Raw genomic sequence first — 25,422 nt, forward strand, 5'->3', positions numbered from 1 at the left:
ACTGTCTCCAATTACACGCAGAGTAACACAGCAAACCTTTATAAAAGGTCCATCCATGCCTGGGCTAACTGGGAAAGTCCACACAAACACTCAAGGCTCTTTTCAAAAGAAAAAAGATGCGATAACAGAAAACAAATTCTTGCAAATGAGTTTTGTTGGAAAGCATCTCTTTTGCACGGAATAGTTTAGTCGATTTTATAATGTAACATTGAACCATCAGCAACATACAAGTGTATGAATGGGATGAGTTACTTCTGATGGACACTTCACACTGTGACATGTGGTGTAGAAGAGCTTTGAGTAGTCAGTAAACAAAACAATGGCTATACAAGCTTAAGTGAATTTACTTTGTGAAGTTACATTTTTTACTGCAACTTTAAGACTATTAACTATGTGACATGGCCATACCATGTTAATGATTTAATCTGTCAACCTTTTTTCCCTTTAAGTGTATGGGGACGTAACTCTACATCACAATATTTATTGAAAATTACATTGTCGAGTCATCACGAATAGTAACGTGCAGATTTAGTTCTTTTTTTATTTGTGTGCAATTTATGTAGATGAATTTATGTGACAGGCTTTAATGAGAAAAGCTAAATAGAAGCGATACACAAACAGGACCAGGTGCTGTTCTTCTTTCTTGCACTTTTGCAGCCATCAGAGATACTGGTTTATGATTGTTATGCAAAACTGTAGATCCCCATGTGTAATTATTTGTTTTACACATTATGTTCAGGATAAATGACCGTTTACCTGAGAGCTGTTGAGAAGTGAAAAAACAACAAGGAAACAACTTGTTTAAAAAAAAAAAACGACCTTTATTGAAGACATTCTTAAATGTCAACAGCTGCATTTGATATTAGAGTGGTATTCAAAGAATAAAAAGACATTGGGACATCACATAAAAAAATATTTTTCAAAGTAAAGAAAAATACACTACCAACTCAGAAATCTCATTTTTGAGTCGTAACACCTAAAGACTACATACTTATATACCGATCTGAAGTCCTCCTAAATTGGTACATAGTATGGTAGGGATGAAGAGCTACCACTAGAAAATCCCAAACTTAAGTTATGTAGTGTTAACTTTACAAAGAAGGAGAATAACACTGTACATCTTAAAAACATTAAATATACACATTGTTCAATTTGATTTGTTTCAAGATGGTGAATTGAGTACATTAGGGTTATATGGCAAACAAAATTTCAGGTTCCAACCCTGTGCAATCTACTCATCATCCTCATCATCATCGTCGTCTTCGTCATCGTCTCCCTCCTCCTCATCCTCATCGTCGTCATCGGCTGCAGCCGCTGGTGCGGACTCCACTTTGCCCTTTGTACGGTAGGCAACAACATCCTAACATGGATAGAAGGAAAGAAGTTAATTTACATTTATCGAAGCAAAAATAATCATTTTCAGTCTCCTAAACTACAGATAACAAAATATTTCAAGTCTTGCTTTCTACACTGACCTTGTCGTATTTCTCCTTCAACTTGGATGCCTTCTTCTCATAAGGCTGCTTTTCCTCTGGAGTAGATTCATTCCACATCTGTCCCAACTTCTTTGCCGTGTCCCCAATGGAAAGTCCAGGAGTCTCACCCTTTACCTTGGAGCGAAAGTCGGCACAGAAGAGGAAGAATGCAGACCTGTAGAACAGCAAAATAACAACATGGATTCAGATCTGACAATGCACTTTGCATAGGATGTAAAACAAAGGTTACAAGTTCATAAGCACACATACGGTGGTCTCTTGGGGGCATTGGGGTCCTTGAATCGCTTCTTTGTGCCCATGGGGGGAATGTAAGTCCTCATTTCTCTGTCATATCGAACCTTGTCCTGCTTGGCCTTGTCTTCAAACTTGCCTTTCTCTTTTGAAGACATTGTCTTTTGGGAAAAGAAAAGAAAAAGAAGCTCAAACCACCAAAAAATAAAAAAACTGATAAAAATCTAAAATTGACAATAAATTTGAATGGTTTTACCTTCCACCGCTCGGAGCATTTCTTGGAGAACTCAGAAAAGTTGACTGAGGCTTCAGGATGTTTTTTCTTATGCTCCTCTCTGCATGTTTGCACAAAGTAGGCATATGAGGACATTTTGCCCTTCGGTTTACTTGGATCCTTAACCATCTTGAATTACTAAAGGGGAAAGAAAGTAGGAAATAAAAATAGTGATTGAGACAAAAAAAAAACATTTAGGTCTGCATACACAATGCCAAATGTTAAATTCTCAGTAAATGCATCTTGCTTTGTCACATCCATCTATTGTTTAAATGGGATGGTGGGGGGAGGGGTCTGGGATGATGAGTAATAATCCATTGTATGGAGAGGCAAATTTAATTAAAAACATGTATATACACTCTTCTTAATATCATGCATCTTGTTCTTGTGGGATAGTGCGAATCTTGCAACAAAAAAAAAAAAAGATTTTTAATTGTATTTAATCTAGCATCCCATCCATTTATAAAACGCGTAACAGTATGAACAAACATACACACTCCTTTGATGTAACTGTGAGCCTGCACGCCTCCGGCAATGCTTTGTGTACTCTCGCTTTCTGCATTAGCTTCATGCTAGGCTAGCCAGCGAGGTGGCGTCCAGCAGAGCTCATTTCATGGGACGATTATTAAAATGGCTGATTTGATTGCTAACAAAGGCTAGCAGGCGGTTTTCAAAAACGCACGCGCTCCTGCGGCCTAATTTACGGCTCCGCGTGTTCGCGTGACTGCGCGTTCGTAGAAATGATGCGGAGAATTTCACATATATCAGTGAACGTGTTGATAATGTTCCCATCTTGCATCTACTACACCGGGTTTCCGTTACCAGCAGACCGTCGTATTAACCTACGTTCACCCTCTAGCAGCAGACAGACCAACAAGCTAACCCAGGAGGCTACGACTTAGCACGTCGCTGATCGCTTTTTTCACAAAACCGCAAATCAGTGCGTGATAGTAGATCGTCCATCGGATGAGTCTTTTGTGTTTTTACCTACATCGAATTTAGTGTTGATCATAATTCAAGCCGCCTTCAAATCTTTAAATGCCTGTTTAAGATGAGTACGTAGCTATGTTAGCGTCCCGTTACAGCCCAGTCATGCAACCAAACACGTTCAACCCATATGCACACTGTGCCAACCATAACGGAGCACACGCTTGTATTTATACTCATAACGGGAAGAAGCAGGTGTATCTTTTTATTATTATTTTAAGTGGAAAAAAACCCACATATAACATATCGCTTACCCCTACAGAGCTACAGAAGAAGGCCAGTGGTACGTCTGCTCTCCTCCTCAAACAATGGGACGGAAAGCAAAGCAGCGTCAGTGCGCGGTCTTTTGGCTGCGAGGATCCCTCCGTGTGTTTACCCTGTTTGCGTGTTTGGACTCCGGCTGTCGGACATTGGCTGCCGTCGACTCTGCGAGGGATCTCATTGGACAGTCGCTGCGGAGCGGTGGCGCTAAAACTTGAATAACAAAAACAGTGAACGCCCTACTTTCAGTGGAGTGAATAGGTCTGTGTGGGTTATGCAGTCATCCGCTTGTCATGGTAAATACAAACAACGGTCTACTCAAAGGCAACTGGATTTGTTGAAGATATTGAACCAAATCGTAAACTTTGAGTGAAGGGAAGATGTATTCAGCAAGAGTGAGATTAAGATAACATATATAGATTATAGATAGATAGATTATAATAAAAGTTTACTCAAATCTTCACTTCAACAAAGCAAAAACTCTGACTTTAATTTTAGAATTCTGCATTAAAGTCAGACAAATTAAGTCAGAACCAATATTATTATTTTTCAGTGGCCCTAATCCTAATCCTCTTCCGTAATAGTAGCAGTATCTTTTAAAAAATACATATAGGCCAATTTTATTTCCTGCCAGGCCATCCACATTTCTTTATATTAGTATGAATCTATTTTAAATTGCACAGGTTTCATTTGTAATTTCTTTATTCTTAGTCATAAAGGGGGCCTTCTAAATCTTGTTCTGATTTATTATGGGGGGGAGGGGCAGTGGTTGTTGATTGTTTACTGTTTACTGTTTATTATAACTAATAAATGTGTCCTGCATGTCTTGTATACACCTTGTATACATCCTTGGATGCCTTGAATTTCTCTCAGGATCAATAAAGTCTATCTATAGATAGATAGACAGACTTTTATATATATATACACACACACACACACACACACACACACACACACATTGCAAGGCTATGTGTCTGTGTTTTATTTACGTTCAAATCAAATTGACCTATCTGTCTATATCTGTGTGCAATACACAGACACTGTGAAAAAGAAAGCATCCTTTCATCCTTTCAATAGTTAAATGTGTAATGCAGTATGTCCCCTACTGAGCAGCTCACAGTGGATATTCAGATGTTGTATGTCTCCATAACCACAGCACCCAGCAACCTCCTGTTCAGCTCTCTGACTCGGTTCAGACAGAGCACATAGTCTACCTTGAAACTTTGTTAAAGTCACATTTGGTAGTCAGTTCAGCAAGACACACAAGAAAAGAACTTTTATCTGGAAGAGGAAATGATAGGTTTTTGTTAAATTGTACTAAAGATAGCCTGCCAAAACACTGGCCACCATGGCAACAAAAGGTAATATAATTTCTTGCATTTCATACATTGTGTTTCATTGGTTTGTGTCTGAGTGATGATTATTAGGATTTATGCTGTAAATGTTTTTTTTTCCCAAAATCAACAAGTCTTATCTACATTTTATTATTAATTCATTCACTTTAAATGTAATTTCTCTCACAGTTACTGTCATTTTTCATAACAGTAATGAAAGTGTGATTGCGTCTTACTCAATTCCCTTACAATTAACTCTTGGTAAATTTGCTTAAGGGTTCACTTCTGTTTAGTCTGGTTAATTTTCACAAAGGCAACAAAAGCAAATTTGAGGTTACACAATTGTCTCAAACTTTCATGACAGTTTTATACTAAGATAACAAGAAAATGTATATTTTGCATGTACAAATCACATAGGCAGGTTTTCTTACCTCAAGTTGAATCATAAATGATAGCTGCCTTTTGAGGAAACCCTGACATATCTGAATTGTACAGTTCGAATGGGCTTATATAAAACTGAGCAAAACAATTATACATGTAGAACTCATTTTCAGGTTTTTTAATTGGTCTTAACTCAACATGTGGAATATTGATGCAAGGTGTGTTTGTTGGTGTATTTACTGTCTCAGCTTGTTTGCATTTACTAAAAAATGCTTGTTAACTGTAGCTGTATTTTAGGTGTAAAGAATTGGTGTAAAAGGTGTAAAAAGGTGTAAAAGTCAAGATTTCTGTAAGAATTGTGTTTGGGTATTTTTTTAGAGGGCAAACAGTGGTGGAATCCATATGAAACATCCAATAAAAGACATTTTGTCTACCAACCAAGCTCAGCTGCAGAGATGCTACTGTGAGTTCAATTAGCATTTTATCAAATTTGAGAATAGCAATAATTAGTTTGCTTTTTGTGTGTAATTATATGTCTTCATTGAAGCTGCAGGAATCCAACGTCCACTTTATTTATAGACACCTTTTCCCAGTCTGGACCCCTTGGTTCAACTGTTTATAAAAATGATTTTTGCTGGAAGCCAGTCCACAACGCTGAAAGTTATCGCACAGGAACAGCCTCTGGGCAGAGGAGAAACAACCCACATCCCAGTCAGGTTGGTATTTGGGCCGTATTAGCCTTAATTTTCAGATTCACAATTGAGTGCCTCCCATGGTGTATTACAACGTTTAAACAATTTTATTTTTCCCAAAGTCTTTTATGATTCGAAGGCTTCCCAGGGAGGCTGCACGAAGCATAGACTATGTCAGCTTCTCTTGGAAATGTCCCCGGTCTGAAGCGGTGATCCGTAAGGCCTTGACAGCACAGTACTGCTCTACTTACAGATGTGACTTCAAGGGAACGCCCCAAGGTATGTCTAATGGTTCAGGCTAAAATGTGTCTAAACTGCATAACTAATGATACTCAAGCATGCAGACTTGCATAAATCAAACCATCACTGTATTATATGTATTATATACTATTATTTTCATTGCATCTTGTTGTCATTTGACTGTGGAACTTGTTTGACAGGTTATGATCATGCTTATTATGAAGGAAGAAGGATTGCACCTTTGTACAACATGCATAAAGTGCTACACTCTGTTGACACAGAGATGAGGGACAATTGCTGCAAGCCTAAACGAAAAACAGGACTCTTTTGCAATCACAGTGTCAACACAGATCTCAAAGGGCCATGCCATGGTATCGGTACGGCATAATAATATAATATCTTTAACCCATAAGTGAAACATTGTCTTTGAGCCACACGTGAGACTGTGTGGAAAATATTTGACGTGTATTTTTGATTCTTATAGTTTGGCCTGTGTTCTGTCTGTTAACATACAGTAAAGGAGGCAGAGGCTATGAACTATACTGCTACCAGTCAGCAGGGGGAGCTCTAAGTATTTTGCTTTAACTCCCTGTTGGTTGTTGTTCTGTTCATTGTAATCTAAAGTCTATGGTTGTAACATTAGCTGTTGTCCCACAGCTGTTCATTGACGATAAGACAACATGAGATGTTTTCTCTTCAGAGACTTTTTTTTGTCATCAAATTTCTTTTCAGTTGCTGATCAAGTGAGATGCAATGAAATGAAAACAGTTGATCAGATACCCTGCACCTAAATGATTTACAAACAGCAGTCAAATAGCATTAGACTTTTAATTCTTCTGTGTGATTTCAGAGAAAAACATCTCACTGTGTATATATGGTAGATTCACTGAGCCTAATAATGTTTGATATGTTGTCCTCTGTGCATAGTAGTTCCAACTGTTGTGAAGAGGCCCGTCCACACTCAGCAAAAAGGATCTGATTTAACAAACTATGACATGTTTTATGGAAAGAGAGTGGCTGATGTCTCTGGTGTCCTAAAGTCTGTGCTGCCACATGAGCTGCAGCAGTTACAAAATGTTTTATCTGAGGAGGGTTAGTATCAAGTTGTGCCTCTGAGTGAAGTGAATTTTAGCATTACAGAACATTATTTTTTTTGGGACAGATAACCATGTTTTGTGTTTTTTGGTTTTGCAGAAAAGAAGGCTGTGACAACAGTTTTAAGTAAAGGTGCTCAACCAAACAACATGGAAGGAGTAAATAAACTTCCAGCCGTTGTGTCTGATTCCTGCACACCAAAGTGGATATCAAGCTGGCCAGGACCACATTGAACCTCAATGCCCATGTTAGTACATTTGGTGTGTGTGTGCGTTTGTGTTTCATGGAGGGAGGGAAATTGCATTAATAACATGATACAATGTATTGTGAGTTTCTTGAAAGTATTTATTGTTTTATTTTTTGTGAATTGTCCTTCATCACAATTAAACAGTTCTGCCTGGTGAGAAGATATTTGTCTGCCTTTAGCTTCATTGCATAATCTTTGCACAGTATTGGACATGCAGGCTGCATGTGTTTGCTTGATGAAACAGAATGATTTGGGTTTCTTTAACCGACCTTTTAGTTTTATCGACATAAAATATAATCAGTTGCAATACTTTTGAGCTCTTGGAATTTGACATCACTTTCAAAAATAGTTTTTGTGATTTCTTTTTTCTTTTTTTGCCAATTCCCTGTGTTGGAGATTAAACCGAGATGTCCTGAATAAATCTACTAATGGGATAAATCAATCAAAGATTGTCCACAAACAATCAAACATTATTTACTTGAGCAAACACAACAAGGCTCTTTGGTGTCAAAACGGAGTTTGGATGTTGATAAAATTCTTTTTCTTGTGAGTGCTTGCTCTTCTGTTCTTTTGGTCGTTGTCTCAGTTGTCACTCTTTGGTTTCTTAGTTACCGAAGGGCCACCTGTTCCGCCCAGGTGTAACATAAGAGTTAGTGTCAGGTACACTTGTGCAAGATCTGCCTGATTAATCTGGGAGATCTGACTGAGAAAATAGGACGCATGAAGTCTGATTTTGCATCATTTTAACCTTTTACAAACACCAACCAGGATGCCTCTGCAGGAAAAAAAGCGCTCCTCTTCAGCTTCGGGAAGATTAGAAACTCAACGTGTGACCAGGTATTCTACTATTTTAATACTCTTCTAAATTATGTTATTTCATTCCTCATACTAATTTTAAGAACATACATACATAACAAATGATTGGTCATAATTGAGGACATGCCTTGCTTCTCTGTCATGTTAAGGAAATGTTTACTGTTGTCATGGAGATGTAGTTGCGGCAGCACTGAGCTGTTCACGTGTAATACAGGAGGTCTGATCACCTGGAACTTAATTCTTTGGATTATATTTTGGGGTATTGACAATGCTTAAATGGCTGCCCTGAGTCAATCTAAAAAAATACATCTAGGGTGAGAAACGTATGCTTTTACAAAAAAAAAAAAAAGGTATGAAAACAGCAATGCAGATTTTGTCCTAATTTCTTAAATCCTCTAGTATCCTCTTTGAACTGAAGAGGAAAGAGGAAAGAAGAAGAAACACTTCGGGGCCAGGATGTCTGGGTGAAAAAGTCACAGGTGACTTTCCAGCACTAGTGGGTGTCAGTGAGGAAAGATGTGAGCAGCCTGAATGGCTGATTCGAGAGCTGCTGAAACAGAACAGGAGACGACACTCTGTCACACTTGGAGATAAAGCAGACATCCTGAGACAACAACACCACAGTGTTGACTCAACTCGCACTCTCTGCTGCCTCCAGGTACAGTTTACAGAAGCATCTATCTGAGAGTCAAATAACAAAAGTTAAAGGGACCTTATTGATTTTTTTTTACCGTTAGATTATTTCAGTGAAAAATCTAGATCCATCTTCACGCTTTCTGAACGTCTTCTCTCTTAAAGCTGCCGCTTTCATCCTCAAGGTGTCACTAGAGTGTTGCAATGGTTAGTTTTCAGCCTCTTTCCAAAGAGCTTAAAGTTAACAACAGCTGAGGCATATCTCAGCAGCAGCAGCAGAATGAATGTGAGGTAATGTCAAAAACGCCATTTTAAATCAAGTTGATGCTCAATTTACTCACAGCCTGACAGCACATCGTGCAGAACAATCTGTCCCAGAACCTGGGTAGGCCATGTTTCAGTCCAAAGTAACACAAACACGGTAGCTAAGCCAACTTTACTCAAAATAACTTACTCATATCCAAGCTTTCAAGCTGACAGCAATGATGGAAAGATGTAAGAGTTACTGTGCAAATGCTGTGGCTGAAGTATGTGTAGTTGCAGATGTCAGTCACACTCATGCTTTATGTAATGAGCAATGTGCCATGACAGATTAGACAGAACAGGCTCGGGAGTTCAAAGTTATGCAGCTCTAATAAAGGGATTTGGAAAACAGTCAGGGTTGTGTGAAGAGTTTCAGCCCTTCTATCACTTTGACTGATTAAACAATTATCTTTGCAGTTCAGGAGATACCGTAGGGAAACCTCGACCCTTGTTATAGCCATAAGGAATTAGAGCTGTTTATCCCCGTTATTTATTAATGACAGATCAAAGAGTGTCACGGATCAAGGACCCCATTGCGAGGAAACCAAATTGAAGAGAGGCCATTAACCCAGAGAGCATGGCTCATCATTTGGCCTTGTAAAAGCATCTCAGAGGCTAGACTTAGCAGGTGGTGGCTTTTGTGACCATTATAGAAAGTCATTTCCTCAGAGGTTGAGCCCTTATCATGTTTATTGATAATTAAACTGTGTCAAAATGCACCCTCCTTAACCTTGATTTGTATTTTTTAGCACTCAGACTTAATGAACTTCCTGGTGAGTGCATTTGAGTTGACTGGAAGGAGTTTTTTTCCCCCACTGAACATACGTTATTGTGTGTATCTTTTCTTCTATAATTCTCAGTCAACCTGCATGATAGAAAGTAAAGCATGTCATAACATGTCACCTTTCTTTACCTTTTCTATAAGATTGATGATGCAGTATCACTCGACAACCTCCAGAAACTAAAACTGGCATTTGAGGTATACTTTTACAAACAAGACTGACACTTTGTTTTTTAATCTCTGCAAGATTTGACTGTGTTTTTTTCTTTCTGTAGGAATATGAAACGGGTGGCTTGAGGTCCATTGATGCGAAGAGTTTTGGACGCATAGTGGCAAAATGTTTGGGTTTGCATAAGACAGTAAGACAGTGTGACCTTTCTTTTTATATCTCTCACTCTTAGATTCTTTCATCTCTGTGTTCACTGCTTTTCTTTCTTTGCAATTAAGTCCCAGCCTTTGCAATCACTGCATTATTTCAGAAAAAAAAAGTCTTATTGTACTCTGTTCTTTTGTTCCTTTAATTTCACAGAGCAACGCACAAATTCAAGGGCTGTTCAAGAAGATTGATTATTCAGGCCGAGGAAGGATTTCATGGGTGAGATGAAATTGATATTTGTTTCTTACGGAGCATGCAGCCTTTTTATTGAGTGCCTGGCCTCAGTTATAAAACATTTCCATGCATGCTAACACCGCAAACCTGCAGTAAAACAGTTAGGCCCCTATAAAATATAACAGGGGTATTCCTGCAGCCGTAAGTGGTGGAACAAGTGTAACTGAACTGATGATTTGGCTTTAATAAGCTTCTCTGTTGCCAAGTGTACTGTATACTAACATATTTGCTCAGCTCTGAATCCCAAAAAAATCGCAAGAACCTTTCCACATCCCTTTTTATTATGTCTCCAAAGGGCTTCTGCATGTGTTCTTGTCTTCAAAAAATGAGGCTTCACATTGTATCCTGTGCTATCAGTGTGCGAAGTTGGTGTGAATGGGTGAATGTGAGATGTAGTGTACACGAGGCCTTGCGGTCAGAAGACTATAAAGGCTCTGACAGGTACAAGTACAGGACCATTTGTTTATGTGAGGAAAACATTACCAGTTGTAACTCGAACAATATTTTGTAGGGGGATTTCTGCACGCACTTGCTGCAGGAGTACAAAGAGAAGCAGGAAACCTTCAGACGCAGTAAGCAAGTGGCGTTTTCTCTGCCAGCTACAATGAGGACATGTCAGGGCGTTGACATCGTAAACATCCACTCCACCCATGATGGCACCATCGTCACAGTGACAGAAGAAGGGATAATAGGCTTCTGGAGCCTTGACCTCAAACCCATGAAGACCAAACGCATGTTTGTATGTAAATAGTTTTACGCTCAACAAAAAATTGGATACAATCGTTTAGATTGTATCAGAACACTTTCCATCTTTCACTGTTTTATGATTTCCCTGTTGTGTTTGTGGAAGCAGTTCCTTTTGTTTAAAAGAAAAGAGCATCATTAATGGCCTAAACAACATTGAGCGCTTTAGGCACAGACTGGTGTGCTTATAGCAGCAGTGTGTGGGCGTGTGCGCGTGTGCACGTGTGTGTGTGTGTGTATGACTTACAATGCAATGTTACATACAACACTATATTGATTTTAATGAAGGATCATGTTACCTCTAGCAACATGATGTGAACAATCACTGAGGAAAATGTGGGCACAGGATGTACGATCAGTTCTTTAGAGGAACTTTGGTGAAGAGAGAATGCAGAAAACTTGATTGTATCCATAATGCAAAAAGTGCACACATTTATGTTTGTCTGCCATCATAAGAAATTTGAATGTGATTTTAATCTATTGATTCATGCTTTTTATGTAATTTACAGAAAGAAGGCCCTGCAAACAGAAAGTCAAAGTGGGCCAGTGATTTTTGCTTGATGACAGAGTACAACAAGCTGATGATTGCTACGGGGTAATGAGAGAAAAAAAGGCTTCAGGAGATGACTTAAAGAGCAAAAGACTTATTGAGCACATTGACTATCTTTGTTTACTGCAGGCGCTGGGCTCCTCAGGCTTTGTTTATCATGCCCAACTTTGTTATCTTGCAGGGACAGAGAGATCCAACTTTATGACCTTTCCTCTCTGGAGCCTTACTGTCAGATCAACGCACTCGACACCTTCCCTTTAACGATAGATTACAGGTGAGCTTCAACACTGCATGTAATCAAATCTTCAAGGTGTCACAATAACAGCCACTAATGCTGTTTGTGTTTTTTCTTTTAGCTATGCAGGCTCTGATAAATGTTATGTTGTGTATGGAGACACTGAGGTATTGCTTTAATTAAAAACATAACTGATTTCTAAACATCAATCTTTCATGATATATTAAGCGTAATTATTGCTGCAGAGGTTGATTAAAGTGTTTATGTTACAGGGATGTGTGACCATTATTTTAATATCCTCAGTTGAAGACACCCTCAGGTAATTTTGCATTTTTGAAGACCTACACATATTTACTTATATTTATTATTGTAAAACACTAAATTGAGGTGAGAAAGTCAGGGATTAGACTATTTGGTTTTCTACACAGCTGGGTGACAAAATAACTACTTGGAGACATCCAATCAGAACCATGTTGACTTGTTTCTCCCCCAGTTTGTTTTCTTAAGTCATAGGGATTTGTAAGGGGGTAATAGACTTGCGACTGCGTCCTGTGAGTGAGAGAAATATTGCAGAGCATTTGGGTAATTCCTGGGCAAACAAACACTTGTGCATGAGATGAAAGATCGGTCTCTCCTCGGAGTAACAGCATGGGAGTCTATTTTATTTTGAACCCCATTTATAACTGGTATGTAGTGTCTATATAACAGTAGAAGTAAGTTTTGCATTCATTAAAATGCATCAGGTTTTATACATTTACAGTCTAAAATACTCCTGGATCTCCTGAATAGCCAGATGTGGCGCCTATCACTCTTTGGAGGATGAAAACACAGATATTTGAGTGTCTCTCACAGGAGTAATCCTGCGCTTATTTTGTTTTGCTTACAAAAGTACACTGCAGTGTTTGAACCCATGAATATAAAGCTCTCTTGTGAATCCTGTTTGAAAGGCTACTTTTAAAGTGTGCTGGAAAGTGCTACCTTCGCTCGCTATAGCTTTCCTGCCAATCAAAACAATTACAGGTTCTGTATGTGAGGCTGCGACTCTCATTCCTGACAGCAAATCTTAACTTCTGTGTTTTTATAGATTGTGGCATAAACTACCAAAAGTTGAAAATATACCCAACATAGCGATAGACAATGCAGTGCTTTCTCCGAATGTGACTTTTGTCAGATGGAGGGTTCATCAGGACTGGGTGACACAGGTGATTTTTTATTTTTTTTACCTTTATTCAACTCGAGCTAAGCCCAGTGACAATTTATTATCTGCAAAAAATGTTTTGTTTTACAGCAAATATTGTCTAGTTGCATTACATTAAGCCAACATTATATGAACAGAAAAGGCTGCAAAAACTCAATAACTCTGCTGTCTTATTTTAGGCAAAATATGTTCAAAGTTTTCAAGCTGTTGTCTCCTCATCGAATGACGAATCTTCCTCTCTTGTCATAGGTAATTTTTGTTGAGCTTGTTTTTTCAGCTTGTTTAGTTTTTTGGCATCTTCTGCAACCGTTAGGATAAGCTACACTACTTTTAACAATGTGATGTGTTTCTAAAACACATAACTGTATGTCCATTCAAAATGCACGTTCTCTTTGATTTAAGATCCAGAAGAAAAACTGAAGAATGCTTGTAGTGGTAGTCGAAGTGTTTTTAATCTACAATGTGCAGTAATTAAAGTCGGAGTTGAACATTAAGCATCCTGATGATAGCAGAGTTATGAGGGATGACTGTTGATGACTCATCCATCACAAATGCAGCAATCAATGCCAGGATGTGTATAGTGTGTTTGTGTGTGTGTGCCTGGTTGATCGCCCATGTCCACTAGCCAGCTCAGTCATTTATTCTAATAATGACTTACCCTCGCCCCAAAAGCATATTTTGATTGATGCATGTGGCCTTGTAATAAAATCTCTTTTTTTTTCTCCTGAAGGCAGCATGCTGCCTCTAACAGATGCCGAGCAGCAGCTGATTGAGATCAGAGAGGCCTGTTATGAAGGGAAGATTAAGAAGATCCAACTGAGCTGGACTCCACAGCTACGGGCATCATGTGACCAGACAGTTTTCAGCGTCTACAAAGGGGTTAAGACATTTGACCTCTGCCAGAAGCACAGCCTGCTGGTCACAGGAGGCATGGACAGACTCATACGCATGTGGAACCCTCATTTTTCTGGGTGAAAAACCAGAGCTCAGTGGGATTCATTAAAGATAGTAGCATTAATTTCAAAAACACACCTCATATTATTTGTTTTCCTTTCAGGAAACCGACTGGTATCTTGAAAGGTCACTCTGCCCCCATCGTCTACCTCTTTATCCTGTCAAAAGACGGTCACATCCTTTCTGTCTCAACAGACAACACTGTGAAGGTGATTCATGTTAGCTTTTAATGTTGAAATTGAGAAGTATTTATTAGGTGTTTCTTAATTATTGATTTCCTTCAAACCTATGCACATATTGAGATAAAGTTAGCTTCACTCAAGTTTTGTACAAAGAAACTTTTAGTTTTATTTTAACTTAAGGAACATTTTTATTTTTCCCCAAAGGAAAATATTACAGCCTTCTCCTCTATAGAAACTATCCTTTGCAGATTAAAAATGATAAAATGTAACTCACATCCAGCGGTGAAGTGCTGCATATACAGTAACAAAAAAAAAGTAAAACTTTAAACTTATTACTTTCACTTGTAACTTATTGGGTCTGGCAATGCTTTACCTTTACCAAATGATGCAAAGTCTTCCTTGTTAATGTCTTCCTCAGATCTGGGGTATCCAGGATCAGTGTTGCCTGTTTACAGCAGACCCAAAATCCAGCGGGATTCGTGGTGACATAGCTGCATGCTCGTATTCCTCTGCTCTGAAATCTCTATACATTGCTGCAGACTGCATGGCCGTGCTCTCCCTGAAGAGAAGGTTGGCTTTCAGGCCCTTGTGTTTAATTCATCATAGATTCAATATACTCCGGAGGTAATCTGAAAATATTCCCCCCACTGAACTCATTTAAGAATGACTGTGTTGGGGAGGTTCTAAAACAAAAAGACATCTGATGATTTTGAAGATTTTCTTTTAAAGGCTCAAAAAGTCCTACTTTCACTCAAGATATACATAATTTACGATTTCTTTTCAGCCCACTCATTTATAATAATCTCCCCGTTATTCATTTTGTTATCTTTTCGCTCTGCTAGGTCGCAGCTTCACAGACGCCTGACTGTTTCACATAATGAGCCTGTAACGTGTTGCGGCTACAGTGAGGAGTTTCGTCAAGTCGTGAGCTGCACGGAGGGCTCAGTGAGTAAAAGAATATCTTACAAAAATGATGAAACAGATGGCCATCTTCAAATATCACTCTTTTTAAACCAAGAATATGTCATTTGTGTTTCTCTCTCTTTTAAAATGCAGCGGAGGTAGTATAGTAGTAGTAGTAGCCGCGGTTGTCAGTGATAACGATAATCTCCAAACATTCCTGGTTTCAGGTGGTGAAGGTCTGGGATTTTGACACAGGGAGGCAGCTTTTTGAGTTTGGCGGAACACATGACCTGTCCGCCATCACATGTATGACCTTTGACCCCAAAGGGAGACGGTACAGTGAAAAAAAATGAGCTTGTGATTTTTATTTTTTATTTTTATTTTTTTATGAAATAAAATCAACCACAAGCACATTCTTGTGCTTGCAGACTTGTCACAGGTGGAAGAGATGGCTGTTTGAAGATCTGGAACTTCAACAACGGCCAGTGCCTGAAGACACTGAAAAAGGGTTTATCATCTACATTTTTTTTTAATCAATTACATGAACAGTTTGAAATGAAGTACAAACAATTCATTGTAAGTAATTCATTTGAATCTTTCCCACAGATGCCGTTTGTAATGAGGTGTGCGACTGCATCTCTCTGCAAGTTCGCAAGAATTTGTGAGTAAAGGTTTGACATTTGGAAAGCTTTCTTGGCAGTGTGAGTTCTAATCCATGTTGAGTTTGTGCTATTGATATTTGCAGCTATGTGATATCTGTCGGCCGGGACTGGAAGATTGACATTTATTCAGTGAGTACAAAAGAAAAGGTATTATTTGTCAGTTGTGTTTCATGAATCCCTTTCCAATTATTTCTCCAATTCCTCCTTCCCACCATCATATTGCTTCCCATTTCCATTTGTTTACATTGTAATAATAACCTGAAATCCAATATGAAACAGCAATAATAAAAACTCCTGATAGGTCTTTTCACACATATAGCCTGTTTGGATTTCATTATAAAACCAGACAATAGAGAAACCAAACTCCCTGTTTATGCTTCATGGTCCATGACACTTTCTTTGATTGTCTGGTTAATGTGATTTTTAATGTCAACAGTCTTCCAGCAGCTATTTTCATAATCCAAACCTACCATTGTGGTGTAAAAAGTTCTGACTGTGGATCTGTATTTCATCAGGACGTACCTGAGGATCTCCATCATATCCAGAGGCCACAACCTTCCTGGCAGGATGATCTGGTGATTCACAGCAAACTATCTTGACAATGCCTCTGAGGAAAGCTGTTTATGAAGACCTAATTTCAGAAGCGCTTCAATATGTTCTTACTGTGCGTTTGCATGCCTCTGTGACATTCAATCAGGCAGGCTACAATAGAGGCAGAAAAACAAATTATTTCTACATTTATAGAAACAGTGGCAAAACAGACAAAGGTTTTAGTTGCTTGAGAGTATTTTTGTGTTTAAAAAACATACAAAGAAGAGTCAAAGTTTCAAGTTCTGGGACGATCAGAAGCACATTAACATTTTTTTAGATATTTCCAATCTATTCTTACTTCTATGTTTCAGCATTCCTGAGATAATGTTGTGCTTTCTACTCCATTTTAGAGCCACAAGGTAAGTGCAGAAAGGGTTTGAGATTTAGGCAATTTAGGTATCTATTAGCACATTGAATAGTAAAATGATCCCCACTTTGTGCATTACAAAGAAGGGTTTCTTGTCCAGTTGTATCCTTACCTGGCCATGAACATGAGTGCATCTAAAGAACCGTGAAGATAAAGCTTCCCTGCAGGTTCTGTTTTTATATTAGTCAGACATGCAGAGGAAACTTCATTCTTTGGTCCCAAGAATAATTTTTTGCTGACTAGCAAAAGTAACCCTCAGAGGGAGGGAGCGAGAGATGGGTAACAAAGCCTCCCTGATCTCTGCCCTACTGTGCAGTATCGCCTGCAGACACATTTTAAACTCGAGCAACCAGTTTTATAGTCCTCCACCTTCGAATTTGTCCTTCACCTTGTTAAGTAGCCTTTGCTTTCAGAATTTCTGTTCATTATCTTCATTCAGTTTCTTTTTGTAAATGTCCTTCTGTACCCATATTGTTCTTTACATATTTTATTATGAATCCTTTTCCCCCACATCTCTGTTGATGTCCTAACATCACACAGCTTCGCTCTGTGTCTGAGGCTCTGTGCAGCCCAGCTTTGACCTGTCACTACCTGTAGTGTGTGACAGGCTCTGCTTCATGCTGTCACTGAACTGAAAAGATGATTTTTATCACTGACTCATTTCAGATCAGAAGGTGTGCACCAAGTGCCCTATGTGCGCTCTCGTCACAGTGTCTCAAAGGGGAACGTCAGTTTTTATATCCCCTGTGTTTTTTCCTTTTTGTTTGTTGAAGAAAAATATTTCAGGATTACTTTGTAAAGAAAAGTCATGTTGCATATTTATTTAGCAATTTTAAAGTTACAGAGATATTTCATGAATAATCCCCTTTAGAAAGATGGATGATTCAATCCTCTAAAATGTCACAATATTATAATGCAAAGCACGTCAGAAAACTGCCAATACTGCTGATGTTCTGTTCTTTTCCTCTTCATTGATTATTGAGTCAGATTATAAATATGTATTTAAATAGAAAATCCATCCTTCGGACAACATTTTTTTCCAAAGGTAAATATCATGCAAATTTGATACAATTCAATAATAACTACGATTGGGGCAAATGCAAGGGCAATCCAGAGGCTACCCTGATTCAAACTTCTCTATCCATCTATGAAATTTAAATTGTCATTGCCCAAAAGTGAGTCATATCTGCTGCTGTTTGTGAGTCAGAAACAGGTCTCAAATCGAGGGTTCCTTCTTTGTCAATGCTACACCTATCACACAGTTTTCTGAAAACACTGCATCCTGACACAAACAGGCAACCCATACTGAGACACAGCAGTGCGAATGCTAAAATGCTAAGAGTCTTGCTAACGCACTGATGCTGAGCTTTATTCTCTGTCCTACTTTAACATATTAGCATGTTAACAATGGCTATAGCTATAAGCACATGATCCAATGGATGACACATTGGTAGTCTTGGCATTTTTTTATAACCAACAAAGCATTTAAAAGTAATACAAGGATCTCCAAAGTCATTGGCACTTATCTGTAGCTATACCTCCGATATCTGTTCCAAGCATGCCAAAAGATGTTGACATTTTTCACAGTTATCTGACGTTGTCTTTCAAACACATTTTAAGTCTGGTTCAGGATTAATATTCATATAAAACTAGATTTTTAAATCATAATTAAAACATATCTACTAATATTGACACAAAGCTGTACAAAGAGTTCACTATAAAAACATTAAATATTACAGCTACTTTGTTGAATTTAGTGTGTATAACATGGTCAGGTTACCTCTGACAGCGGGGCACTGCTCTCTCTGTTGGTGGATAATTGATTCTCACTGCATGATCCATGGAGGTGACGCAGACTTCCCCTCCATCTTTTTCATTATGGCTGCTGGTTACACTCACCCTCAAAGAGGTCCATTAACAGAGCCGAAAGATTGCATTTACAGAGGCCAGTAAGAAAAGAGACCCCTTTGATTATCTACAGAGCCCTCTCTTGAAATAGTTTTTCATTAATGGCCTGCAGGAGGAAGATCAATGGCTTGCTCTTTATAGGTCACTCTATTTCCCTTATCCACAAAGCCTCGGTTTCATAGTGGATTTTTCTGTCCCTCCAGATGGCCAGTGTTGTCATGCATCTCATTAAAAACTAAAACATTGGCTCAGTTCATCTAAATATTTCAATTTGATGTGGAGGACAATTTAGAGCAACTTAACTTTGCCAGTGCTGAAGTCATAACTGTCATCTGCTTTTCCTGAAATCTGTTCCTTGTTGGCATCATTGCACCGAGCAGAATATTCCTTTTATGTCCGTGCACTCAGGGTTTGACATCAAGTCAGTTCTTGATCCACAATGTGTGTCACACTTGGCCAGAGTACCATAAGCCAAAACAAAAACTCAGTGACAACTCTTTGACATTTTTATGGGACTTGAAGAGAGTCAAAACATATTTCATTCATTTCTTTGCCCTTCAAGGAGATTTTTGCTGAAGTTTTTTGGCTGATAGACTGGTGAACTTTATGAAATTTACTTGTTCTTTGAGGCATGCAATGTCTATAATCGTGGCTAAACTGACATTTTGGCATTTAAGCTTGGTTGCTTTCTTGGCAAGAGTTGAATAGGAAGATTGATGCCACCATCATGTCTTTAAAATGTCAGTAAGTTACCAGACTGTCAGTTTAGTTTAGCTGAATATAAAATCTGGAAAATGCTTCCCTGTGTCCAAAGGTAAAATGTGTTTTGGCTCTTTGAGAAGCAAAGGCGCAAATAAAGCTTGTAAGAAAGATAGCTTTAGCAGTTTTCAAGTGACAGACAAACTCTCCAAACACGCTAACCTGCTGCTAGCTGGTTAGCAAACAAAAAAAAGCTTTTGCCCCAAAATGAGAGAGGATCATGGGAAAGGGGTGACATTTCTTTAAACACTCAAATCTTTCCTTTCCTCAGAAAAACGGCCATAAGGACGACATCCTATGCGTGACACAGTGCCCTCCGTCTCTCCTCGCCACCAGCAGCTATGATGGAGAGATTATAGTGTGGAATGTCGTCTCTGGACGTATACAGTGTCGTTTTGTCAGCCCTCATCTGAATGATCCAAAAAAGTCTGGAAGTAATTTGGGTACATCACTATAATATATTAAAAACTCGGGTTATAGCATTTATTTATTTATCTATTTTATGGTTTTTTTTTCTGTCAAACAGGTTTGGATACAAGCGTTCCAAGCATCATTTTCCTAAAGCAGTTTTCCTCGACTACAGCTCTCCTCTCATCTGGGGCTTTAGGTCAGTGTTATAAACCACAAATTCATTGCATGATTGCACTTTATATCCTTCCATAATACTTGTCAATACACTTTTACAATGTATCCTCTCTTTTTAAAGGTGATATAAATCTCTGGGACGTGCTCAGTGGAGGAAAATGTCTCGGCACCTTCAAAGCTGTAAGATAATTGATTCAACCTCATTTCTTGGTTTCACTTTCTGTTATCAAGAGAAATAGGAGTCTTCTTCCAATGCTAAACTGCTGATCAAACAGAAAGATCACAGGTTCCTTGCTTCGCTCTTGTTTTTAAATAACTTGCAGGTACAGTCATTAGAGCTCTGTAATGCGAAGCAGGGTCCCTTCATATCCAAAACAGGGAGAACTACACTAAGTCTCTCATAAAGCAGAAAAAGCATTTCTTTGTTTTTGTGTGGCATTGCATGCTTACATTTTACAAAAGCTCTTACTTTATGCTCTTTCATTTCTACATGATAAGTGGTATTGTATTTTATTTCAATTTTTTATTTCGATTTTTTACCTGGGGGATGTATTTAGACTGCCTTCAAGAGTTTAGTCACCACAGGGGGAAAAACTGTCTGATACTAATGTTTGATTGTGTCTTTTTTTTGCTTTTAGTTTGAATAGAAGAAAGCCAATAAATAGTGTCGGTGCTATAATTGCAAATTACTTAATAAGTCTAATGTCTTGTGTTTTTGCAGTCAAGATTAAAAAAAAAAATTACTAAAATGGCAAAAACAGAAAAGGAAATGTTGCTGTATGCTGCGGATCTAATTGGTTACATCTATGTTTACAACATAGAGAACTTTGATCCTGAACAGAAAACTCTTAGAGGTAAGCACACTTTCTTTTTTGACTTTGATTTGACATGCAAGGAGAATAAAATGTGATTCTTTTACAAGCACATATTTGAGATTTCTGTTTCTGTTTTTGTTTTCTTTCAGCTGAAAACTTCTGGAGAGCTCACACCAGCAGAATCACTGGGTAGGAATGGTGGAGTGGGGGGGGAGATTAAGTCCATCTAACCTTCACTGCTCTCAGCAGGAGTTCATTCACTTTAACCTCAGATTAAGCTATAGTGTCCCATGTGAATCCAGAGATTAGCCAGAGAAAAGTCTCCTAGCAGCATTTTTCTACTCAGCCATCCCGATAGTGCATTGATCAATCATTTTTTTGCTGTGACCACTAGAAGGTTCAGTGTGCTATAACAAACTGCACCAATGTATCAAGTGAAGAACACAACAAGATGGTTTGAGTGAAACATCAGCTATGCAAGATAGAATTTAAGTCCCTGGCGTTTTTACAAGATCCCTGATCTGTTAGGTGAAAGTCCCAGCCAATTTAAGCATTTAAGTCAACTTGCCCTATTACAGGTTGACCTTTGATCTGACTTCTTACAGGCCTTTTATAGTCTCATCCTCTCACTATAACTAAAGTCATTGAGCAACAGTCAGATATCAGTTTGAACGTAGTTTGAATCCAACACTTAACTAGCTTTATACGTACTTCAAGCTTCTTGTAAAAGCATCCTTAGTGCGGTCCATCATTCTCAGGGCCGTCATGGCAACAGAAACATTAACTTTCCCTCTTCTACAGTGTAGAAGTGTGTGTGTCTGTGTGTGTCTGTGTAAGTGAGGTGCTGCCCACAATGCAGATCACCCAACAGAGCGTTTGATTTAGAGTGTTCTGCCAGAAACGCCGTCTCTCATTTCATCTAGTGTCTCTTTACTCTGGTCCAGCCTGCAGATTGTTGACAGTGATCAAGTGGTGCTTACCTCATCTACAGACTACACAGTGCGCCTGTGGAGTGCACATGGAGAATTCATAGGTGGGTGTCATTTAGCATCCGTCAATCCGCTCCGTCTGGACTATATTAATGTTCATGTAAATAGTATTAATCTTAAGCATGGTGCCACAGTTAAGGTGGAAATGCTGTAATTGATGTGCATGTTTATTCCAGAGTGACGTTAAGTAGCTGGATTGAACCATGAGGGGGATTTTAGGAAAAATTAACTATGAGACCCTCCATCCTCCTCCTCCTCTTCCTCTTCTCTGTGTAGACGCCTTGTAAACTTCTAGTACAATGTGCACAAAACAAATTGCATGTAGGCTTCATTGTTCTTTGCCTTGAAGGTAATCTTTAGGTGTACAGTATGTCAAAAAGTTCAACAATGTGTTTGCCATGTGAACATATAGGACAGCTGTTTGACCTTTCTTTGTAGCCAACGATAAGGGACATGGCTAATAGCTTTACATTTGATGAGGTTTTATTTTATATTTGCAAACAAAGAGGAAGTGTAGCTCTGCTTTTAATCTTCACAAACACACGTGAACAGTTTGGTAAATGTACATTTGAACAAAAGTCAGATAAGACTTTAGTCGGAGATGCTGGTAGATAAGGGTAGGTAAACTCGGTTTACAGGCTGCTGGCTGAAGCTTCATAAGAAGAGCAGAGCTATGAGAGGGGTGTATTTTTCCTACTTAACTTTTCTTTTTCCCAAAAGGTCAAACTGTTCCTTTAAAGCTTTTAAACTTAAAGCACATGGGAACTCTCATCTCAACATCCCACTGTGTTTCTTTAAATGCTCCTGGTCAGACATGGGAAGAGTATTTTGCTTCTTTGAGCAAATACAGAGGAAATGCAACCATAGCTCCTTCAAGATAACAAGCAAAAACATTAAGGCCATAAATATCAGTTTTTCACTGTTTGAAGTTTACAATCTTCAGTTTTGTCTGACAAACAACCTATAGCCAGCCCTGTTATACCTTATTTATCAAATGGTCTGTAGGAGGTGTGCTGCACAGTAGGGCACTGCTGCAGCCAAATGATCTCGAATGGCTTCAGACATTGTGACATTTTAGGAAGACACAGTTTTGACAGTGTTACATTCCTTCAGCGGCATGCTGTGCAATATGTCAAAACATTAAAGCCGAGACCTTTGCTCTTCATCCACAGGGACCTTTGGGCAGTATGAGAGCTGGAGCATCCACATCCCCTCTTCCTGGAAGCATCCTGCGGTCCCCTATGAGGTTCTGACTGATCCTCTGAGTATGCCAGACCATGAAATTTTGAAAACACATCTTTCTGATGCCATCAATCCTGACAACACTGGTACATTTAGAGGGGAACTTAAGGTTAGCTACTTTAGTTCACAAATGATTATCTGAGTTCTGCCTTTTTTTTACCCACTGTCTCTTTTCCTCGAATTGTTAAACTGAACTGAACCTGCTCTTCTTGCGACATAATTGCAGTCAGAGATTCACAGTAAGCCGAGACTTCCTCCAACATCCATCAGTGACACAGACACTGAGGAAGATTAAAAGCCAGCTGAACCCAGAGGAACACAAGAGTGGGTGTGTTATAACCATTACAACAGCAAAAAATACTGTACATACGCAATGCAAGTCTTATGCCAGACTCGGCTCGAAAAGTGACAGATTTATATTTAGATTCAGTGTGGCTTCGTTTGCATTTCAGGCTGTGTTGTGAAACTGTCAGGCATACTAACAAGCTATCGAACCACAGTGCTCTGAAAGGCTTTGATACAGGGGAGCCACCAAACCCCAGAGTAAGACCTGACCTCTCCCCCGCTGCTATCGATCCTTTCATAAGCAGTACTGAGGAACAGGAGTCAACTGAATAAAGGGAAACTGTATCGATCACAATTTGGAAAGTGGGGCATTGCAGTACTTGCTTTCTATAAGGACAAGGAACAGTTTAACGAGTGAATGAGAACTTGTACTGAATATGATCAAACCTTTATATATTTTCTGAGGTAAAATATTGGATGGATTTAAGCCTTGAAAAACTATTTTAATAATGCAAATAGATTCTCGTAAAAGGTTTCTTAATTTTTTGCAAGATCTATTTGTTTACGTTGATGCTGCTTAACAAAATTCAGGCTGCTCTTATTAGTAGACTCTTGATAGGTGTAAAGTGTGACATTCATGACATCAGCCTGTGAGGGTAGGCACATTTTCTTGGTGTTCCTTTGGAATTATTTAGACCACTATACTGAGTGATTTTCTCCTAAATAATTCTACAGAATATTTACCAAAAGAATACAAAATTAAGAGAGTGCTCGTATGTATACCTTACAGTAGTATGTTGACGTACTGCACAGGTTTGGTTTACAAACCCCAAAAGGCCCTGCTTTAGTTCATTCTCCATGCATTGTCAGTGTTTACAGGTGCTGCTGGCGGATGTATTTGGTAAGAAGGCTCCAAAGTCAGCAGCTTCATGGTAAACATTTTCAAATTGCTAATTAGTCATGAAATTATGATTTCATTAATTTTCTTTTTTTTTTTAAATCAACCATTTAAAAAGTTCCCTTAACTCGTTTGTTTTAATAACTGTGTCACAATAGTGGTACAGAGGATGTATACAAATCCACTTAATTAAAATCTTAACTATGTTTTGCCAGATTGCTGTTGGAGTTTTACAAACTCTCAACTTTGAAGTGTCAGCCTTGTCCTCTCAAAGCGGAGTTTAGTCTAAATTCACATCACGTGCATTTGCATGTTCTACAGATCAGAAGGTGTTTTCAAAGAAGACGGGGAAGCTTGTCCACAAAAAGGCAACAACGCTGAATCGCCATTTAGCCAATCTCCCTTTTTTTATGGATACTGAAAATGCTCAGCTTTAATAAATGTCTAATGATGTAAGACCATCTTTTGTCAGATAATTTTTTGTGCTAGCAATTTTCAGGTTTCATTTTTAAATGTAAAACTTCATTAAATATTACATTCTACATTATTTAACAGAATATTGTTTTTATGGAGAATGCTGCAGGAGCTGTAAAATGATAGTATAATGGCAACCAAAAAGCTTACAGTATAATACTGTTATGTTACTTTTCCATACAGCACAGTACTGTTATATTTTTACAGTAATAAACTGTAGTTGTAGATTACAGTAAGTAAAATTTAGAATAACAGTCTCAACCTGGCAGATGGAGCTGCCAGTAGTTTTCTGTATTTAACAGGAAATTTAGTTACAGTGTAGGTTTCTATGTGTCAGAGCAGTGTTATGTAGTATCAGATGAAAAGTAAAACAACCACTGTCTCAATAACAAAGGCTTTAGTTTGTATGAGTAATTATTTAAGCTTTCAGATATGATGTATTATCAATGTTTGAAAATGTATCATCTTGGCTCTGCTGAAGTTTCTTCTGCATTTCATGTTTTATTAATGTAAGCATGTATACCTTTTTAATTTATCAACGTTATATTTTATAGATTGATTCTCTGAAATAGAACCTTTTAAGTCTTTCCCAGCCCAGTCATATTTAATAACTGTGTGACTTTGGAGAATAGAGAGCTTTCAGCTCTGACTTAGCGGAAGGGGAGATCAGGGTATATAAGTTCATACACTCAGTCAATTA

At 38.4% G+C, this 25,422-nt stretch overlaps 3 protein-coding genes across 3 annotated transcripts; 2 read left to right on the forward strand and 1 right to left on the reverse strand.

The window, feature by feature from the left end:
- Positions 1-797: 797 nt before the first annotated feature.
- On the reverse strand, positions 798-3,393 carry hmgb1b (high mobility group box 1b). The gene is made up of 5 exons (XM_079353564.1): positions 3,243-3,393; positions 1,984-2,139; positions 1,746-1,888; positions 1,476-1,650; positions 798-1,360 (listed from the first exon to the last, which is right to left on the reverse strand). Exons 2-5 carry the CDS (start codon positions 2,128-2,130, stop codon positions 1,232-1,234), a joined length of 594 nt encoding a protein of 197 aa, XP_079209690.1. The 5' UTR covers positions 2,131-2,139; positions 3,243-3,393; the 3' UTR covers positions 798-1,231.
- Positions 3,394-4,539: 1,146 nt separating this feature from the next.
- Positions 4,540-7,354, forward strand: tex26 (testis expressed 26). The gene is made up of 7 exons (XM_079353172.1): positions 4,540-4,610; positions 5,343-5,427; positions 5,518-5,680; positions 5,779-5,935; positions 6,097-6,273; positions 6,824-6,988; positions 7,091-7,354. Exons 1-7 carry the CDS (start codon positions 4,598-4,600, stop codon positions 7,222-7,224), a joined length of 894 nt encoding a protein of 297 aa, XP_079209298.1. The 5' UTR covers positions 4,540-4,597; the 3' UTR covers positions 7,225-7,354.
- A 653-nt stretch (positions 7,355-8,007) lies between these two features.
- On the forward strand, positions 8,008-23,547 carry wdr95 (WD40 repeat domain 95; the record flags this gene model as incomplete). The annotated part of the gene is made up of 29 exons (XM_079354230.1): positions 8,008-8,075; positions 8,454-8,712; positions 9,916-9,969; positions 10,047-10,130; positions 10,301-10,366; positions 10,893-11,120; positions 11,635-11,720; positions 11,857-11,949; positions 12,032-12,077; positions 12,183-12,229; positions 12,995-13,112; positions 13,288-13,357; positions 13,839-14,079; positions 14,166-14,271; positions 14,663-14,814; positions 15,087-15,189; positions 15,375-15,481; positions 15,576-15,655; positions 15,754-15,808; positions 15,893-15,938; positions 16,325-16,384; positions 19,706-19,868; positions 19,961-20,041; positions 20,141-20,199; positions 20,741-20,873; positions 20,984-21,023; positions 21,779-21,867; positions 22,996-23,174; positions 23,292-23,547. 29 exons carry the CDS (start codon positions 8,008-8,010, stop codon positions 23,358-23,360), a joined length of 2,982 nt encoding a protein of 993 aa, XP_079210356.1. The 3' UTR covers positions 23,361-23,547.
- Between the last annotated feature and the right edge of the window lie 1,875 nt (positions 23,548-25,422).

This window comes from Symphodus melops (assembly GCF_947650265.1).
Source record: "Symphodus melops genome assembly, chromosome: 10".
NCBI classification, from domain to species: domain Eukaryota; kingdom Metazoa; phylum Chordata; class Actinopteri; order Labriformes; family Labridae; genus Symphodus; species Symphodus melops.

Excerpts from the sequence above, each read along its gene's own strand:
- hmgb1b (XM_079353564.1), bottom strand. The coding sequence starts at position 2,130 with ATGGTTAAGGATCCAAGTAAACCGAAGGGCAAAATGTCCTCATATGCC. Across the intron at positions 1,889-1,983 it reads AATGCTCCGAGCGGTGGAAG|ACAATGTCTTCAAAAGAGAA; the intron begins GTAAAACCATTC and ends TTTTCCCAAAAG. Across the intron at positions 1,651-1,745 it reads AATGCCCCCAAGAGACCACC|GTCTGCATTCTTCCTCTTCT; the intron begins GTATGTGTGCTT and ends GCTGTTCTACAG.
- tex26 (XM_079353172.1), top strand. Across the intron at positions 5,428-5,517 it reads TCAGCTGCAGAGATGCTACT|GAATCCAACGTCCACTTTAT; the intron begins GTGAGTTCAATT and ends TTGAAGCTGCAG. Across the intron at positions 6,274-6,823 it reads AGGGCCATGCCATGGTATCG|TAGTTCCAACTGTTGTGAAG; the intron begins GTACGGCATAAT and ends CTCTGTGCATAG.